This window comes from Pagrus major, chromosome 22 (assembly GCF_040436345.1).
Source record: "Pagrus major chromosome 22, Pma_NU_1.0".
In the NCBI taxonomy this organism is placed as follows: domain Eukaryota; kingdom Metazoa; phylum Chordata; class Actinopteri; order Spariformes; family Sparidae; genus Pagrus; species Pagrus major.
Genome location: NC_133236.1, coordinates 26,018,600 through 26,039,806, shown reverse-complemented (window position 1 = coordinate 26,039,806; position 21,207 = coordinate 26,018,600). Strand labels below are relative to the sequence as shown.

General features: G+C 39.5%; 1 protein-coding gene across 3 annotated transcripts; it reads right to left on the bottom strand.

Moving 5' to 3' along the window:
- Positions 1–1,558: 1,558 nt before the first annotated feature.
- Positions 1,559–15,328, bottom strand: gpcpd1 (glycerophosphocholine phosphodiesterase 1). Of its 3 annotated transcripts, none has more exons than XM_073492261.1 (20): positions 15,127–15,328; positions 13,593–13,682; positions 13,252–13,342; positions 13,032–13,116; positions 11,315–11,390; positions 10,475–10,516; positions 10,009–10,132; positions 9,557–9,794; positions 9,247–9,409; positions 9,012–9,141; positions 8,804–8,858; positions 8,623–8,715; positions 8,356–8,433; positions 7,962–8,001; positions 7,702–7,760; positions 7,510–7,575; positions 7,162–7,298; positions 6,670–6,805; positions 6,033–6,193; positions 1,559–2,982 (listed from the first exon to the last, which is right to left on the bottom strand). In XM_073492261.1, exons 2-20 carry the CDS (start codon positions 13,639–13,641, stop codon positions 2,796–2,798), a joined length of 2,010 nt encoding a protein of 669 aa, XP_073348362.1. In that variant the 5' UTR covers positions 13,642–13,682; positions 15,127–15,328; the 3' UTR covers positions 1,559–2,795. The 3 variants fall into 3 exon arrangements, with proteins under 3 accessions (XP_073348362.1, XP_073348361.1, XP_073348363.1); XM_073492260.1 differs by lacking the exon at positions 15,127–15,328 and adding an exon at positions 14,012–14,313; XM_073492262.1 differs by lacking the exons at positions 13,032–13,116; positions 13,252–13,342; positions 13,593–13,682; positions 15,127–15,328 and adding an exon at positions 11,857–11,877.
- Positions 15,329–21,207: the final 5,879 nt, after the last annotated feature.

The following is a 21,207-nucleotide window of genomic DNA, read 5'->3' as shown; positions in this document are numbered from 1 at the left end:
CTAATCAAAGATGTATAAACAGTGGTGTAGTATGAACTTCATTATCTGTAATTTTGCAGGTTCAGGTGTAAAAAGCGATATTCTGGTTATCCATTCATGTTAATTTACATCTTCTTCAACCCTGCATCTGCCAAAGAATATATACTTTTCTTTGCCCTCAGCATACAATAGCCCAGGCTGATGTAAATGAAAAGTCTGATCAGTGATTAATCCGTTTCAAGGTTCATGCTGATAAAAACTGCCCAAGACAATCACCATCGGATAAGAAAGAAACCCCACATCATCAGTGGTGCCTACTATTACTGAGTGTACATATGTTATCTTATCAAGCATTGACTAATGGCTACACTGCTGTGCCAGCAGCGTTACATGGGTGGAGGCATATTCAGTGCGTGTATATCTGCAGGGCAAAGCTGATTTAATTCATGCCATGTCATATTATTTTACAGCCTTATGTAAGATGGGCACACACACGTGTGAATGTAACCAAACATGCTGTAGCTTATAATTCACAACTATTAAACTATTTTTCACCGTTGATTCAGCAGTCGATTTTAATGTTTGATTTGTTGATTAAATGGTTAACACTGACAAAATCAGTCTCATAGGTTAAACCGGACTAACACGATTTGCAAGGATTAAAAAAATAACGTGCTTACATACCAACATAACACCATAACAAAACAAGGTGCCATCTGCTTGTGGCTACTCCCTGAAGTTACTGACAAGTTCTTGTTGATTATGTCTAACCGAATAAAAACACTTGCACTGCATTAATTTTGCACACTGGCTCATCTTTGGCATTTTCTATAAAATGTTTCAACAAAACATTTAATATGATGACTAAAGGATAGGTTCACAATTTTTCAAGTCCGTCTGAAAACAATAGTCAGGGCCCTATATTAAAACTATAAGGATAGGTTCACCAAAAAATGAAAATAGATAGCAGATAATGACCATCTACTCCCTGCCGTGTCAATGGAAAGGCAGGTGAAGGTTTTTGTTGTCCTTTCTGGAGCTTCACAGTAAACCAGCGTTGCAGCATTCTCCTGAACAACATAAGTAGATGGCTCAAAAAAACACAAAATGGCTCCTTACAGCTCGCCAGGTGTAATCCAAGTCTCTGGAAACTCAGAGATCCCAAATTGATTTGAAAAGACACCATTTTTTGAGTTAAAATATTCACTCTAACTGCTACACTAAAAGTTTTGTTTTTAGTGTTGGGTTTTGTCCCAACAGAGTACTATCAAGCCACACCTGTTGTAATGTTCATTTGGGCTCCTGACTGATGTTCACAGACTTGAACAATTGCAAACCCATCCTTTAAAGCTTAGTGTTGTCAATAACTCAGATGTTTTATGCCAGAACTAGCGTCTTGCTAACGGTGATACTGTAGAATCACTTTGAAGAAAAAGAGCAAAATGCAAATCCTCCCAAAACAATCACTCCGTATTACTTGATAAGCAAGATGAGCCGGCAGCAAAACAAAATGTACAAAGGACAACCAAAACTCAAGTGATGTGAAATAGAAAAAAAAGTCCCTGACGAAATAAACAAATATAGGTTCTGATTTTATTTACATGTCGAATTTACACTCATCTTTGCTGAAACAGTAGCTTTGTTTCAGTCAGACCATGCAAAACTCACGTCATGAGAGTTTGGAGTTAAGAGATTGTGCGATGAGACTGAGGCAGGTAGCATACTAAAATTTGTTTTGCTGTGTTCAAAATGCAGCATTACCATTGCATTAAGCTAACCAGCAAGTTCATATACAAGTTTAATTTGTGCCCAAAAATAGTCTGCAATGCAATAATAGGTATCGGTGTTGTGAGGTTGAACAGGACTTATAGGAAGTATTTGTTCATTCTGTACAGACATCTTAAGTCAAGTCTATACTAATAGATGATGAGTAAGAACAGACATCCATTTCCCCCTTGAGGCTGTGATATGCGTGTGCACTGTCGCAATAAAACATTCTTCTCCTTTTCTTAAATCAAGTAGATAAAAAGGATTAATGTTACAGTACATCCAGTTTGCTGTGTTTAATTTACAATAATAGCTATTAATACTTAAAAGGCAGGATGGGTTGGAGAGGAGCAGCAAGTGCCTTCAACAGTCCATTCTCGAGCCGATTAATTAGTCATGTACTCCATTCACCCAGAGCATTCATTAATGACAACCTGCACCACCACCGCAATACACATCTGCTTGTACTACGTGTAGTATACACACCTGGCCCAATAATGGATGCGCTAGACACTTTGTAATGGCTATGTGCACAGAAAAGACGGCAACAGGAACAGAAAAACAGCATAATCCTGCATTGTCATAAACTGTATGACAATTTGCAGTTCAGTCACTTTCGCACCCGTAAAATACAGCATGCATTAATGTTTAGCACTTCGCACACATCATTTCCAAATTTGACATTGTTCCACCATTATGCCACCTCTGTACAGCTTGTTCTGATTCCTGAACAGGGAGAAAAAATTAAAAATAAAAACCTGTGTATGGCTGGCTTCGTATTTTGGCAAAACATCTATCTATTTCAACTGAAAGCATAAATAACAAAACTTAAGTGAAGATACATGACAATCGACTAAACCTGTAATTGTGTAGAGTGGAGTGGAGTGAAGATGGTTCTTGGTCTTGTAAGACTTTTCGGACAATTTCAGAATATATACACAAACCTAAGCTGTCATTTTGGAGCAAGTATATGTTTCTGTTGAATGATCCATCGCCAAGTTAATCCTCTTGAGTGTATTGTGTATTGAGGTCCACTGAAAGGTGGAAATTTATGAAGAGCTGAGGCCAGAGTCGGACTCAGCGCTGCCAGTACGGGCCTTGTTGGCAAAGCAGGCAGGCATGGAGTAGCAGGAACAGGAGGAGCTCTTTAGGGTCTCCTCTGTAATAACCTCCCCCAGGGTGTGTTGCTCCTCTACCTGGAAGATGTTTGGCTGCTCTCCTTGGTCTTCACAGATACTGAGAGAAAAGGCAGAGACATGCTTCAGTTAGATCAGTGACGGTAGTAAGTGTGCACTGGTGTCTCACGAGTTTCTTTACATGCCATCAGTCATTCACAAACAAAAGTGATAGCAGAGTGGAATAAAAAAATGCTTACATATGATATTACATGGCATATGTAAGATAATCAAGTGTTCCACAGTTATTACACTCCTCACACTTGTAAAACAAAATCTTCAGCAACACATTCTGTAACATTAAATACAAGTTTGCTTGGAATCAATGTTTTAGGCAACATATTATTGTCAGTGACACTGTAGGATGTGATGGTATGTTTGTATTACTAAAATACAATCCACTAAGGGTGCGAATTGATGAAAATGAATTATTGCCCAACAGTACTAAGTAGCCCAATGGAACAACATCTGTCGTTTGTACTCACTTAAAACAAAATGTTACCTGATATAAGTGAAACACAGATGGTAGAACACCCACCAGGCAAAATGGAAACTACAAAGACTGCTCTGATTCTGCTCTAAACTAATGAGCCACGGGGTAATGTTACCATACTGTCGCTCCACACTCATCTTTTCATGCACGCATGTTCACAAAAACAACATCTCCCATTCTGGCTAAGGTGATGATTGTACTGAGCGCCATCTGGCAGTGAGAATGAGAACCCTTTCTAATTGTTTTTAATTAGTTAAAAGGATTTTGGACACCATCTATACATTACCTCACCTTTACCTGCCTGGCCTGTGCAGTGTTTTGCGAAGCGATGCCCGAGAGCCTGACTCGTGTAATAAAATTAGAGGTTAGCATGTTTACGTTTTGGTCTGGACCCTGGCTTATCAGTTTTTATTTAGGTAGCTTATTTTTACAACCTGCAACTAAGCAGATTACGTTTAAATCATACGAGCGGCCGACATCCTCACCAGGCAAGTATGGAAAAAAATGCACTCATTATACTAACCTAAATCCTCTTTTCTATTGAGGTAAAGGAACATTTATCACAGCTATGCAGGCTTTCGTGTCGGACATTCATGTGTTTCATGACATTGGGTGTATCACAAGGTTCAGGTTTGGGTAAGCCATGGATGGGATTAGGGCCAGCCAATAATAACCACAGAAGTGGAACATTTGCCCAGTACTATCTGTTTGGGATGAACTCTGAGTGAATAAAGTCATCAACCCCATCTCTTGCAGTGAATACACACATAGCCAGCTTTGTGAGTGTGGTAGTCCAAGATGGCAAATCATATTTTGATGAACTAATTTGATGCGGAAGGTCATGGTAACTCATTTTCAAGTCTGCAACGAGCATCCGGTGCAATCACCCCTTTTTGTAAAGAAATCAAACTGCAGCACAAGCAGATGATCTAAACTTAATATGTGCAAATAATAGAAAACATACATGTGAAAAACATCATGTGACATCTGAATAGCTGCACATTTGAGGCTTAAATGCAAGACTCTCTTGGATCAATGTTTGTTGAGTTAATTCGCCCCATTCAGTGTCATTACATTAACAGGCTACACATAGTGAGTAGGGGAGGCTGTCATTCACATTTGTTGTTGGACATTCACCAAATTAGATTAAAAGTTGAAAGCTGTTCAAAATGCAAACACGTTATTTTTTGGTTCAAACAGAAATCAATATGTCAAGTAAGAGTGTCTCGTGCACTAGACAAGCCACAAGTTGAATATCACTGTCATACCAAGCATAAGATAAGGAGGCCTTTCAAAATCATACACAAAACCAGACACAGCCATTAAAAAACAGAAGTGACCTAGCAATCATTCAGGGAAGCTAGCCTTAAAAAATGATAAACATGGCAGTTGACCAATCAATTTTGAATGCAATCCAAAAATCAAGTACTGTACTATCGAGGTGTCGGGTATGAAAAGTCAACCGTCTTGCATCATTCTCAAGGCACATCATTTTGTTCTTGCTGCATATTAATAATGAGTAAGACAGGAGCTTTCAGGCAGCGTTTGAGGGTGGAGCCAAAAAACAGCCATGACATGTAGAGTGCGTAAATAAACAAAACACAGCCAGGAAGCAGAGAGACATTACAGAAACCTGAAGACCTTGAATCAAAATATGGCACCAAGCATTCACAAATTCTGTAAGAAAGAGGCACAGTTATAACAACAACAACCTGGAGATTTAAAATTGTTAAAGATGTTAAATTAAGTTACATCTGTAGACGGGTTGTACGGTTAAAAGCCTATAGAGTCTGCTTTCTGTAGGGGTCTGTACAAGTCTGGGCCAACAGGTGCAAACATGAATATAGAGCAAATGTCATTGTATAGTGACACACAGAAGTGAAACGGCTGAACAAACAGGTCCTGCTGGCCACTCAGCTTTGCTATGACCGGGGGAAATTCTCTTTCATCCTGCCAACAGCCCCATCTTTATGTAACAGCACTGGTACATGCTGTGTACCAATTTCACACTCACCAACAACCTGTTCAGTGAATAATCAAGCAAATTTCATCATCAGCTATGGCAGGTGCCAAGTGATTAGCATGCCTGCCAACGCTTGATTACATAACATTGAACCCTAAAAAAATGTGCTGATGAAAAAGGCTGTTATGATTCAGCAGCATAACGAAAAGCTAATGAGTAATCAAATGTATGACGCCCTGCTTATTAACTCGTGTGGATTCAGGGTGAACAGAGTTTGCAGGGCACAGTGTTGCATAACTGGCAGACTGTAGCTGGAAACACAATCATGGGAATGTTTATCAGAACAAGATGGCACGAAAGTTGAGTAAGCTTGTTTTTCAAAGCTAAAGATGATGATTATTCAAAATCTGCATGTCCTTTACTGGCACATGTCTTTTCATATAGCTCACAGTAGAGGCTGTGTCATGTCCTTTGGCTCACCTTTGGCACCAGGGTAAAACCTATAATATCCCCAAATACAAAATATTACAATTTCATTTCCTTAGTCATTAGTTATCTTTCCATTTTCAAGATAATTTAACCTTTGACTGGAGTGATGAACATTAACATCAACAGACAACATGGCAGCTACATAAGCATGTTGCGTTTAGCTCACCTATCATAGATGAGCCCATCAATTCCCTGCTCTCTCAGCTTCCTTCTGTTCTCATGGTCGTTGTTGTCATCTCCCCAGCTGAACACCACCAGGCCTTTAGACTGGGCATCCCCGATGTAGGAGAGGTTCTTTAGCAGCTCCTCGGTGTGGCCACTGATACCCTAAAGGCACAAGAAAAGTAGTTTAATTTGGCTCACCTCAAACTTAAACTAGCCCCAGACTTATTCAGTCTTTTGTTGGTTTAAAGATTGGTTAAGTTTGTGTGTCCACATGACACGTAGCAAGTACGCTAATTCAGCTCCTTGTGTGTTTAACGTCAGATTATGCTGCATTAGCTGTCTCGAGTCCATTTTGCACTTGCTAAAACCACTTAGTCACGTCTGTCACGTCTGTCAGCTGACAGAGTGCTATGCTAGCAGACTTGTGTGTTATTTGGACTGTTGTTTCAAGTGACGGGCTTTCAAATCCTGCTATTTTCATCTAAAAGATATGTCTATTACATATTGTGCTTACAGATTTGAGATATATGTGGCACTGTCATAAAACAGTAAGTGTGAAACTACCTTTCTGTTAAAAGTTTTACAAAATCTGGAAAATTCAGTGGATAAATATTTGACTTTCTGCCACAAATGCTTACCAGAATATTCTCACTCTGAGCAAAACTTATGGCAATCTGAGTAGTCTGGCAGCGTATGTCCATCAGCTCAGGATACCGGTCTGAAATTCCCTGAGTCAGGAAGAGAATGGGGTACTTGTTCTGCTTCTGACGCACCCTGAGGGAAACCACAAAATGATATCAGCAGCAGTTATAACACACACATGCATTTTCATATCAGTGATTCTTACAAATGCACTAATCTGAACTGACTGCAGCTGAATGAACACGCAATCTTTAAAAACAGCCTACACTGAGTATTCAGAATAATTGTGCCAATACATGGGATTTGTGAGTCCTTTTGAGACAAGGCTTTCTATGGTTCTTTCTCTGTAACCTTTGAATGGTTGAAAAGATCCATTTGTGGAAGACAACAACTGCACTGCCAAGTGAAGGTATTGTGTTTATGGATAGTATGCCGTGTGTACAGCCTAATATGATGTGGGCATTCTTTATCCTGTTTACTGTGCTTACATTGTGCAGATATCTGGGTCAAAGCAGGAGAAGACAATGCGCCTTTTTCCGCCTTTCTGCAGAACACAGGACAGGATGGTGTCGAGGAAGGTGTTCATGTTGAAGTAGGTAGATAGGTTGCCGTCCCATGACCCGTCCTGTCAATAAAAAGCATTAATCTCATGAGCTTCTTAAGACATTACATTTTTATTTCACACTGAATTCTAAAATAACAAAATTCTTTGCAATACACTTTTCTAGTGACTTAAAAGAAAAAACAGTGCATGTCTTATTCTTCTGGAGACCCCCTTAACCCCATTTATTGATCAAATGATTAAATAATTGACCCTTTTGACCAAGTACACCCACCTTCATCTGGCAGATCCATTTGAGCTCAATGTTGAAGCCCACATGCTCAGGAATAGCTTGGAAAATCTGTAGAAAAGAATAAAGGATTCTATATAGTAGGCTACAAGGAGACGGTAGTACTTACTTTTAAAAATTATGTTATGCTGATTAGATAAGCTCTTCAATAGTCATTACTATCATAAAGTAACTGACCTGTGAGAGAGAGGGGAATGGCTGATGCTCATCGACTTCATCTTCATCGTCCAGCAGATCTGAACAACAAAACAAAACAGAGTGCTGTTAAATCATCACACAAATTACCCGTTGACCTACTCATACGTTTAGTCTACATCACTTGGGGATACACACAAAGCAATCTTTGATCAACACTGCATGTCTGTTTGTATGTAAGTAAACTGTACTGAACAAAACAGGCTTTTCAACATGTTATGCCAGTTGGCACACGGACATACCTTTGTCATCGTTTCCTTTCATCGCAGTGGCATGGGCCAGCTGTTAAACAAAGTAAAGCATACATTGACTTCTCTACAAATCAACAAATGATTTCATCAAAACACATGTTATTTGTTTATTAAAAGGGGGCCAAAAGGAAAGAAGATGTTTTTTTGTTTGTTTTTTTAATACATTTGCAGAAATTTCTAAAATTCTCTTTCTGCTTTGTCATTACGGTGTATTGAATGTAGATAGATGATTTAAACGATTCTAGCATAAGGTTGTAACATACTTTCTGAATACACTGTAGGTTGATGGAAGAAAAAAAGACAGGTGTTGCTAATATTAATAATTATCCACTTTTTCAGTTTCTGTCAACTTAGCATAGATTTGGCCATCATTCCAGGTTTTTACCTTCAGAAGCTGCAGCTGATCAAATGTCAAGTCTTTGACTGGCACCTCAATAAGCTCCAGAGATGTCTTGTCGTTTTTCTGTCAAGACGATAGAAGGAATTACATTGTTTTAAATAGTGACATGCATTTGTTTCTTTATTTAATCAACTCATGATTAGTAATCGGAAAATAAAAAATACCAACAGAGAAGTGTAACATTTCAGATATAAATGCTATACAGGATATTGTCATTTGTTCATTATGAAGTACAACAGGTCTATATTTTACCTTCTTGGTGGATATGCAGCATGTTAGATCATGATACACAATGGGAACAGCATCCTTGGAGAGGTGGACATCAAACTCAACATAGGCGGCACCCTACAAATATTTGAATTGACAATGAGTAAGGCAGAAGCAGTATTAAAGGTAAATATTAACTCAAGCTTTAATCCTTTGTGTAACCTACATGCTTAGCAGCACTTTTAAATGAGGCGATTGTGTTCTCCCTGACTCTGTGGTGCCTGTAAAACACAAGTTAGACAGAGTTTGTTGACATGGATACGCAGCTGTATTTAACCATATTCACACACACTGTTGTGCTTTAAACTATTTGTTTTCTCTCTGCGTTCTTTGCAGGGCATTTGTTCCTATAAGGGACTGTTGTTAGGACTCACTTGGCTGCGTGTGTGCTGCCGGCGCCCCTGTGACCCACATCCAGAGCACTTCTTTTCTTCCAGTACCTCGTGAACGAGGAGCTCATGTCACACTGCAACCCCTTAATGGGCCGGATCACCAGATAATCCACTAAAACAAGAGTAACACCATGTAAACTGATAAGCACAGAAAGACTTTACAAACAAGTCCGTTCATTTTTCAGCCAGCTTGGAATTCTTTTGTACAGTATCTTACCTCTGACTTTCCCGATGGTCTGTCTGGAATTTCGGCCCATAATGGGAAGTGTGGCTACTCCGTTATCCTTACCACTCTCCGCGAAAGAAGAAGAGAGGAGGCAAGCGGTGCCCACGTGTCCTGGATGAGCATCCCCCTGAACTACATGCTCACCCAGATCCTCCTGTAAACAAATACATGCAATCAGTACAAACCTGATATAGATAAATCTCATCATGATGCCTGGTTTGCTCTTCCTTTTACAATAACACAAATCAAATTGCTTAGCATGACATGGGCTAATCAGAGGCAGTATTCAAAAGGGTTTTACCTCAAAGAACTCAAAGGTGAGCTCTAGGTTGTCTGGATCCATGGTGTGGATGCTGTACTCGGTCCACTGGGAGGGCTCCAGTGCATACCCACATTCAGGCTGCGAGTGGCGCGACTTGTATCCATTGGCACTGATCATGCTGATCTCCAAAGTAGTCGTTTTGTGCCATGATGTAGGACTGAGCGCTTCCTCCTCCTCGTCTCCCTCCTCCTCTACGCCCTCCAATGTCAGCTTGATTCTGTACAGATAAGTAAATTAAAAAATCCATTAAGTAAATACACAGATGTGATCACATTGAAAGCTTTGTGTATTTTCTTTCTTAGTATGTATGCAAGATTTCTGTTACACTTAGCTAACAGGTCATGTAATAGGAGCACTGTAATGATCCACTGAACATGTCACTTTCAAGGCAAACTTTCTCTGGGGGGGGTATCGAATTTGACCTTCCCTACCTGAAGCGAGACTTCTTGAATTTCTTCTTAGTGATGGACACCGGAGACGTCTTAGAATGGTGCAGACGCAGGCGAATCTCTGTCTGGCACGTCAGCCAGCCAGAGTCGACACATTTCACCCCATCTGTAGAAAAAAGAAAAAGGAGGGCACAGACAGGAAGCGTGTGATGACAACATATAGCCACTTTGGCTCCCGTGACTGCTGACCAGAGAACTGATGTCAGCGATACTAGCAGAAGGGAGGCAACTGTTTGTTTTGTTATGATGAATGACCTCGAAACCTCTGCTGTACAAAATAGAGGAAGTGACTACAAAGCGGTCTATAGGGAAGTCAATTCCCCTGACGGATTGAGCAATTTAGTTTGAAAGTACTGCTATCTATTGGAGCTTTACTCTAAACCTGCATACAGTAAAAAAGTAGTATTAGTAAGTAGTAGTATAAAGAGAGTTTTTTTTTATTACTTACTGTAAATTCCAAATTCTCTGTCATCAATATTCTGGTGCGATGCTGCAATAAAGGAAAAGCGCATTAGACACATGATAGAAGAATCTTTACAGTACAAAAGTAGAGGTCAAATCAAACCAGAGCATTTCCTGCATACGAAGAGGAAAGTCTCTGTTTGTACTCTTTAAACGAGATGCCGAATTCAAGCCTTCGTTGGTTTGCTCTGATTTGCCTCGACTTCAAAAAGGGTGGACTGAAATAAAATACATTTGATTCCAAAATAACTACAACTCTGTCGTCTAGGTTAAAGGTTAGGTCATATCTGTAACAATCACGGGAAAGGGATAGTGTTTTTGTATGATTTTCTGGGGGGGGGGGGGACAAAACAAGGATGGGGTGACAGGCTGGGGTCACAAAGGTACATCAAGCAGGGTGCAGATATGGTTGCAACTACTATGCTAATCAAGCTTAATTTGAATGAGCTTTGTCTGTGTTGGGCCAACACAATGGCGTTTTAACTAGAGAGGTCTACAATATCAGCTCATGTATTGCACTGTAGAGTTTCCTCTATGGCAATATAGATAACTCCGGCAAATGTTGTCCCTGATCTTTGCCAAAGCTTACACACACTGGCAAATAAGACAGAGGAAAACACTGTTATCAGGTGACTGTAGGTTAATTCTAACAAACAAATGGTCAGATCCCTCAAGTCCAGGCCTCTTCCTCACTGAGATTAGACATCTAGCATTGTCACATGGGTAACTGTTCAAGTGCTATGGCAGAGAATGGGAGATCTTTAGGGGGTTTGAGTATGACATTCTTCACCAAACCCAACCAGCGTTTTTTGTTGTTGTTCTATACCTGTGGGGCTCATCGTGCGGGGCTGATGATGGGTCTCCCACATATTGACTATCACTTGACAGGGACCACCTGCACTCTGCAATTCCAATGTTTGGTACAGTGTTAGGGTTTTCAAATCAAACACATTGAACTATTTTTCAGTCTTGGCGTCCGTGCTGTTTTTGGAGTGTGAGAAAAGAATTAGAGGCATTATAGTCACCAGTCCCCCTTCTAGGGCAGTCAGCCAACATGGGTTGAAATCTGAAAAGTGTGTTTGTTAGTGAAGAAAAAAAAAACTTGGAAACGTTACTTCAGTTACACATTTGGGTGATCTCATTATCTGTAATAAAGCCATTGTTAATTATAGAAACAATACCTTTGTAGCACCACATTTTGGTAAATATAATATTACACTAGGGAAAGAGAAACCCTGAACAATCATGATTCATTAGTCAAGAAAACTGTATATATATTGCTGCTATTTCTGTGGGTGTAACTTCAGTTTCTTAAATTTTAAGTATGACTTACAAACATGAATACATTAGCACACTGGCAACTATTACCTCGCATGTAGGGCTGGCTAGTCCCCAATAATGCGTTACAGCTGCTTCTAAGGGCCTGAACACAGATATAGGGAAATTGATAGACAAAATCTTGTGAATTTATAACACACTCTTTCAAAGTTAGTGAAACAAAAACAAACTACAGAACCTGTTAGTGACCTTCCTGCTGATGAGCTGAAATGGAAAGGTAACATGTAACAGAATATCTGAGATCGTGACAACAAAAAACGTGACACTGGCTTTTAATTTAGCAATATTTAACTTTTTTAGCAAGTAAAAGCCATTATGGCTTTCAAAAGATTATCTTACGCAACTATGAGCAAATTAATCTGTGATTTTTAAGCAGGGTTCGAGTTGTAATATAAGCTTTGTGGGGGTCTCTAAGATAAGTAACCCTAACCAACGTTAGGATGGAAATAGAAAAATTTTAAAAAATTATTCGCTTTGCGCCGCGCTCTAGATGTGTACAGCTACACCGACATCATTAGAACGGATACATTTTTTACACAATGAAAAAATGTCTTCATGTATCATTGAGGGTTTTTTAAGGGAGTCCGACGAAGAAGTAACAGGCTTTTACAGCAAAACCGCAAAGAAACTGACACTTTTTACAAAGAAAGAAACATCTTAATGTAGTGTAGTTAATGCCGAATTTACATGAAGGCACCAATGAGTTAAAATTTGCCACAGCCATTTCACAAAGTTTCTCCTCACGATGCATCAACTCTTAAAATCACCTGATTTGTAAGGGAGTCTGGGATATTGCCATCACTGATGACATTCATCACTTCATTATGTGGTCCATATCAGATTAACTTTCAGACACACACACACACACACACACACACACACAGCAGCCCACTTCTTGCAACAATTTTGTGAAATAGATCACAACAGCAGTTATTCAATTCAAAGAAGAAAAGGTAGGACAGCGCACACCCCAGAGAGAGAGAATTACAGTCTGTGGTACGTAGTTCTTCTGAAAGTAAAAATTGATTGAAACATGCATTATTTGTGATTAAAACAACGGTTGTTGGTAATGTATTAGAGACCCTCACAGATCTGAGATTTTACTTTTACCCTACCTTATGGGAGCTCGGCTCACATTGGCTCCCATGTAACTCGAACCCTGTTTTTAAGGTTATACCACAATGTAAACAGGGGTATCTTCTCACCTTCGACTCCAGAAAGAAGCCTTTGAAATAGCGGTACTTGGACACAACTCCTTTAGGCACAGTGATTGTTGTGGTCCACGCATTTCTGTCAGGGAATCAACAAACACATTCATGTTTTAGAGGACCACCTTTTGCAACCGTGCAGGGAAAAACAACATGCTGTCACATTTCAACGGCGTGTTTATAATGAGTGAGGCATTATAGATAACATGTAACCTACCCATCATCACCTCCAGGGTGTAAGATCACAGCTTTTTGAGGGTTCCAGTTTCCCAGGGCTTCACAGCTACCAACAACTGCAATCACCTCCCCTGAAAATGTTCAAATTGGTGTGTTAATCTGATATAACAACATTTAAAAAACAAAACATGACTGACACCTCTAACTATTTTCACTAAAATATGTTGATGTCAACATGCCTGAGATGTATTCCTAAATAATAAAATGCTCACATGGCCCAAATCATGTAGGATACATGTTACAGAAAACATTCAAATACATAGATTAATAAAGATTATGTCCTAACAAGTGTTGATCACTTCATCATTAGTCAAGCCTCACCTGGGGACGTCTCTCCTCTGACAGCCAAAGTCACCTGAGTGGTCTCCATGATGGCCAACAGCACGGAGAAAGATTGGCGGCTGTATCAATCTGAAAGACATCGATACATTTTAGGAAAATGGTGTTATTCATTAACTAACAATCAATCACACAACACAAGCAACGCACAGAAAGAAAATGTAGTCAGACACCAAGTGTGACTGACACCGGCTGTTTTGATGACTTGCACTTGCGTCACTTAAAAAAATGAGCCAGCTCGTCCAAAAGGTCGCTGGCTAATTATAACATTACCGTTAAGCTGCTAAGCTAGCTAGCCACCGGTAAAGTGCACGTCCACTAGCTACCTGACACCCTTTGAATATCAACACAGGAACAAAACAACCGAAGCGGAAGGGAACCAGGGTCAACACAGCAGCTACCTTCTTGTTGTTGGCAGCTGTCGGCTCTTTCAGGCAGCCCCGTTAATTCCAGAGTTCACCGAGTACACGCCTCGCCGCATTTGGCCATCCGTCCGAGCGAAAGCAGGACTAACTAACCAGCGGCATCGGTTCTCATTCCTGCCCTCCTGTCCATCCAACGGCGACTAAGATAGTTAGCTTTGTCTGAGCTGTGTTTAAAAAGCCGTCCGCGACGGACAAGCCGAGACAAAGATTCACCGTTATGCTACTTGGACGGTTTAGTAAACAAATCGCACGCGCGTCAAGCTCCCCGAGATGTGAAACACGGCTTCCGGTAGAGCCTTTCGAAGTAAAGGATGTAGCGGCCAACGTGCTTCGATGTTGGATTAAAAGATTCCTTAAGAAGCCAAATAGCCTAAGTTTCATCAACAAATTATGTTGTGTTGGGCTTTTCTGTACACACACAATCACTCTTCACACTTGCTTCGACGTCGCAGTGTTTTTTATTTACAGTTTTATGGAACTAACAGTTCTTTTAGTTTTATTTTGACTTTCACCTGCTCCGGCTTCCGCTGACGGCTCCGCCATGGTTCGTACCGGTTCAAACCGCCCTGCTCCGGAACTGCGTCCGTGCCATGCACGCTGCATTAACGTACCATCGGAAATACCGCAATTTCCAGTATAAGGTTGTAAATAAGCGGTAAACTCGCGCATTTTGAAGACATCTCCCTGCGAAGATGTTAGCTGGAACAGACGATGGGAAAAGTGACGTAATCACAAACTTTTAAGGATACTGTGTTGGCCACATACATGAAATACGGCGCTTTTATAATATGTTACTGCGAATACATTATAATTTTAGCCAACATGGTTTTCTGAAGCGAAATAGCATACATCAATTAAAACAGTTTATTTCGTGTGACCAAACGGGGTCGGTGATAAAACGGTAATTACAAAATAATGACGAAATAAAGGTGCTGTCTCTAATTGCGTAAAGGCTTCGGGATTTCCGAGGTTTGTTCAATGCCGCGTCAGCTGGCTGCCGTGTGTTTTTTTCACAGATAAAAACTAAACAGAGGAAAAAAAAAATGTACGTTCAAGAAAATTTCACTGCATGACAACAAGTGTGAACATACCGTCAGAAGAAATCGAGAAAAATGCTCATTTCCGGTGAAAGAAAAACTTGTTTTGACTTGAGGATGTGGCAGCAGTACTCCCTTAAATAGGAGGGGGGTGTTTTGGACCGCTACGTCATGATAAACACTGTGATCCTTGACTGTTGACTGGTTAAGTCCAAGTCCAGTCTTGGCAAAAGCCTGTTCTACGAAAGCATCCAATAAAATGTCAATATTTGACTCAGCTGGCTGAATAGAAGGGATCACGTGACTTTGTAGCTCACGTGTACCCAGGCTTACAGAGTTCAACACTTTCACTTCACCTTTCACTCACCCATGTTGTCTATTCTACAATAAGATCTGCATCAGTTTCATTGAAAAGTCTTTATTTCATATGATAATCATATAAACAAGAAGATTAGTTTTATTACATACACAATAAAATCTTTTATTTTGCATAAAAGTGTATCACCAGAAGATACAGCATAGAGAAGTTAATATCATTAACCTCTCAGTAGGCTACTGGATTCTCTAGGCATGGTTAATTAATGGACGGTGTTGGTCCAGGCACTGACGCGTGTAATGAATTATGTGCCAGGGTAAACGCTGTCTGGCCAGCTTACTTTCGTTGCCTTGTCAACGACTGACAATAAACTTTATAGCCTACCTATTATGTTTTAATTTCAATTATTTCCACCCAACTTTACTTGGCCACATTCAAAAGTATTTCTGATACAGTGTAGCCTAATGAATAACAACAACAATAATAGTAGTAATAAATACATTGAAACACTTTAGGTTCATAAAGAGTAACTAATGGTTAAGTAATTAGTAATGAGTCGTCACTAGTTCATCCAACTCAGCAGCTGGCAGATAGTTGATTATGAACAACTCATGAAGAAAGTGGTCAGTATGTAGATTTACAGCGATTCATGAACTAATCATTCATTAATGTTGTTTCTCTCATCATTATCTACGATGTTGTCCTCAAATCACAGTTATTCAGGGATTACTCATAAAGATTAATTGATTATGAAGTCGTTCCTGATTCATTTCTCACTCACTCCTGAGTAACTGCTCAACTTTTTTTTATCCTGAACATAAAGTGATACCGTTTTTTGTACAAATTACAGTGCTGTAGTTTACACTGAGACATACTGAATAGTCTGGATCTCTAATAAAAGAGTCAACACCCCTTTAAATAGGAGGACGTTTACACTAAATGTTGATGCTGTGAAGTTTTGGTTGACCTTGTGTCACTGTAGATAACCTCCAACCACCTGTAAATGGTGCTGCCCATTTACAGAATAGCTCTTTTTTTTAAGTAGCTACAAGCGAAAGTTGTAAAAACAAATACAAAACAAAATATAGTTTATTTTCCAGAAAGCACATAGATGCTGAAATACTGTTTCAGAGTTAGAATCAGTGACTGTGTTATAAGAGGACTACCTTATCATAAGTCCGTTCGCCACACCTCAAGTCAAATAATAAAATCAGGGATGGTTCGAGTTTCTGGATTAATGTGGAATCAGTGTGTGAGTTCCTGCTCAGAGTGAGAACAATTGTAAGAGCCTGTTTCACCTCAGTGTGCTGATTCATTCAGTAATTCTCAGTGGCAGATATATTCGCCACAGAGCTCAGGAAATGAGTAGACCTGATTCAAATGGACCACTTTCTTGCAAACAAAAAAGATTTGTGTCTATGACTCTCAACCACTCCCAGGTTTTTTGCATACAGACTGAAAACTAAAGTTAAGCCTGTAGCCCCCTCCAGTGTCCAAATGAAAATAATACACCGTGCCATTGAAAGAAACATCGCATTATAAATTAAACTAAATCAATCAGGACTTCCTCACAGTGCAATTCCTCATTTCTGACGTGCAATAGGCCTGTATAAGAATCACACACATGTGGAAACAAAGCAGTGTAAATTATGCACTGAGGCCTGTGATTGAGCAGGGATTACTGAGTCCCACTTGTTTTTGATAAGGCAGACATTGCAAAGTATTAATGAGACAGATGAGAGTTTTCATTTTGGGATGAGCAATGCTTTAAAGTAGGCTGTCTCCACTTCTTGGCTGACTTTGTTAATGAACACCAGTGGGATCCCACTGTGATGAGGCAGGGGCAAGCCTCCGGATGGGAGGAAATTACCCATTTGACCCGGGAAGAGGCTGAAAATCTCTGCTCTGGTTGTTTCAAGCATGAAAAGTTTTGGAAAGCATTTTGCTGCCAGAGTGAAGTATATGGGCCCCGATTACTCTGGTGTCTTAACAGTGGATCAGTACCTAAAAGTGGTTTGGGGTGGCAAGAAAGGGAGGGAGAGAGAGGAATGTGATGGCTCGATGAAAAGGAAACAGAGAGAAATCATGATGGGTGAAGAGAGACTGCAGCGTTATGAATATTTCAAACTGGTTCTCAGCACCCAGCAGTGCTCTCATTACAGATCACTTTCACCAGTCACTACCTGCTAATCTAATTTATTTACGTGTGAACTTATCTGTTTGCATGTCTCTGTCACTGCAGTAGGTTAATTATGCAGTGGTTCAAATATACCAGAATCACAGCTGATGTTACATTAAGTGGCAAAACAGAATAAAAAATAATGCTACTTGAATAAATCATAATTGTATCAAATTATTGCCAGTGATAAAATACAAAATACCATGCATGTGCTTTCAGCTCAGCTGAAGAGGCTGGAAGTCTGCAACAGTCCGTATCTCTCAGAAACACAACACCGGTTAGGGAAAGAACAGTTGGAGGCACAGACGCAGTAGGTGAAGACCGTTGCACTCAACTTGGTGTGTGGGTTGTTACTAGGAAACACTCGATCAATAAATCTATAATGTCTTCCATACATTTAGAATCATCTATATAGTTACACTTAGTGCATTTCAGTGGTTTAATGTCTGAATCCCATTATTAATGTAATAAAAATTAGAACAATGCCCAGTTAAAGGACAGGTTCAGCCAAAAATGAAAATTTAGTCATTATCTCCTCACCCTTGTGATAATAAAAAGTCATAGTAGTAGTGAATATGACACAGTGGGTTGCTCCCAATGTCCACAAATGTATGTAAGTACAATTATATGTCTCAGGAAAAAAAGCAATACAGAATAGATCATCTTAAAGTCGACATCTACACAAAGGTCTTTTTTTTAGATTCTAGAATATAGTTTCCGATTTACAATAAGTGATTATGTTAGCAGAGACTTACCAGAATACCTTCCTCATAGTATTTCCACACCTCCTGTCAAACAATAATATCAAGGTCGGTTAAGCGTTAGGATTCATGTTAAATCAGTGTGTGAGTTTCCTTTGTCAGGCGGGGGTTTATGAGTCAGACTCACTTCAGTCCGGGAAGCACCAGTCACAATATTCTCGCTCAGATCGAGCTCGACAGTGAGAGCCATTTTCACCCCAGTGTGCTGATTCATACAGTATTTCCGAGCACTGAAGAATCCGATATATCCTCCACTGAGCTCGGGAAATGAACAGAACTTAATATTATGGCCCACTTAAAAAGCCCAAGGCTTAACCTGACTCATATTATAATAATCTACCATTGTTATTGACTACAGCATTTTGACAGGACTCTTGTACTGAATGGTAACATATCAATATTTCCAGAGTGTGTGCAAAAACGTGATGTAAAATTGTCAAGTATCTTATCGATGTATTCACACATATTTCTTGACATGGTGATATATTTAATTCTCTTGTAAATTATGGGAAGAAATTGCCTTAAGGGTATTTGAGTTTAAATCTACAGCATAGTTTTTTGAGTGTGATGCTTAGATAAATTAAATAAGAAAGGAAACATAGCATTCAATATTGAAATTCTAGCCCACAAGACATGGAAGTAATATGCATCAACTGCAGCACGTATCAAAGCAGTTTACAGTTTTCAAATAAAAATCGGTCACATGAATGAATATGGGTACTGTAAATGAGATCTGCTGAACACATATATTTACTCCCTGTATACATGCATGGACATTTTTTATTTACTCTGTTTGTGTTCGAATGAATGAATCAGCAGGAGTGTGTAGAGCTCCTGTAGTGTCTCCCACATTTGCCTGCATATGATCCCCACCTACTGGTCATGAATACACGATCGCTCTCTCCCTTTCTGTCTCTCATGTCTTCTGTTCGTCACTTTTACCTGCTCCCCTACCTCCATTGGCAATAATATGTAAGCCATAAAGATGAACTTGGCGCAAGAGATCTCATCAACTGCCTGTAAGCTGGGAGGAAAAGATGATATAATGTCAAATTCAAAAAGAGAATAAAAGTAAATCCTCAAGGTCGAAGTCTCAGACAGAAGGAAAAAAAAGATATGGTGCTGATAAATTCTAGAGTTGCCTTCCCTGATAAGGAGAGAACTGCTGAGTTATCGTGATCATTTCCAATTGAAATGCAGATTGCTGGCACAGTGTTACATAAAACCTTATTGTGAATGCGCAAAAACCCTTCCCGGAACACCAACACACAAATTATAATATTCTGTAATGTGATCTCAGTGAGATACAAATAAGATAGCCAAAGAGAAAAAAAAAAAAAGCAAGATTTTTAAAGTGCAAATTACAATTGTGCTATTTTACCATCCTGAAATAACATTAGAGCGGGCAGCCAACCATTGACCAGTGGTCTAAATGGGCCCCGGGGAAAACCTCTGGCTCTACAGATCAAAGCATTACACCATATCCCACCTGGCTGTCAAAGCTGGTTAGACAGAGGAAATGAATACGGAGAGAAAGAGATGAAGGCATCGAAGAGAAAGATTGAGATAGATGTGTTATCTCTGTTTGTTTTTGCAGGGGGGAACACAATAACAGCTAGAGGGTTGCTGCTGTGGGTTTTTTAAGCAGCTGCAGTGTGAAGATAGGGCTGCGTGATAATAAATTTATCCACAGGCTAAATTTAATTTCCTTTGAAAGAGGAGAACAGAGAGCGCATTATTCTACTTCTGTCCATGAGCTACTGGAAGAGTTCTGAGTAGTGGTGGAACATGCAAACAGTTTAACACTTTGATCATTTGGTTGTTCTGTTTTAATTGGTGTAGACAGGAGTGAGCGCTTCACTATAAGATATTATTATTTCTCTCTGTGTGTAGTCAGACTCAAATACATCAAAAATAAACTCACTGCTGGCAGCCTTGCTACATGTAGGACAGTAAACGTAGATAAACTTACTTTAATTCTAATTATGAGGAATAAAACATTAATAAATCCACAAGGAACATTTAAAATTTGCATTTAAGAAGCACAGCAACTCAATGAGTGCAAAAGATGAATATGCGATGCGATATGATACGATATGATACGATATGATACGATACGATACAATGCGATACGATACGATACGATACGATACGATACGATACGATACGTTACCATATGATACGATACGATATACTTTATTGTCTTCCAATGCTGCGCACATAAATGCCTCCAAGTTACAGTTAGATAAACTACATGAATCAAAAAAGCACCAGCTGTGTCAGTCGCAACAATAAATTGCACATAACAAATAAGGCACCAGCCCCATGGTAAAACACATTGCACATAACATATATTGCACACACCCCATAATACACACATAAGCACTCCCAAACCAGAAGAAAACAGCGAATCCTTACATTTGAGAAGCTGAAACCAGAAAATGTTTGACATTTTTGCTTGAAAAATGACTTAAACGATCAAAGGAGACATATGATGCTCATTTTCTGGTTCATATTTTTATTTTGGCTTACTAATAGAATATATTTACATGCTTTAATGCTCAAAAAACATCAGTTTTCTCATAATGTCCAGTACTGCAGCTCTGTATTCCCCCTCTGTCTGAGCTGCTGTCTCTTTAAGGCCCCTCCTCCCAAATACCCAGTCTGCCCTGATTGGTCAGCTCACACACGCCTGAGCCAGAACTGCTTACAACAACAGAGCAGCTTCCCTAAATGAATTCTTACGTGCCAAACTAGCTTGTCAAAATAGTTGGCCTTGTATTTTATTCTCATTGACTTATCAATAAATAAATAAATTGTTGCAGATCTAGATACAGTTCTTATTATTGTATGTTATTACACCACCTCTATTTCAGACC

What these genes read in the sequence shown, in the direction of transcription:
- gpcpd1 (XM_073492261.1), bottom strand. Translation starts at nt 13,641, where the DNA reads ATGGAGACCACTCAGGTGACTTTGGCTGTCAGAGGAGAGACGTCCCCA. An exon ending in TTAAAAGTGCTGCTAAGCAT is followed by an intron (nt 8,716 to 8,803) that starts GTAGGTTACACA and finishes AAATATTTGTAG; the next exon opens with GGTGCCGCCTATGTTGAGTT. An exon ending in CTCAGAGTGAGAATATTCTG is followed by an intron (nt 6,194 to 6,669) that starts GTAAGCATTTGT and finishes TTGTGCCTTTAG; the next exon opens with GGTATCAGTGGCCACACCGA.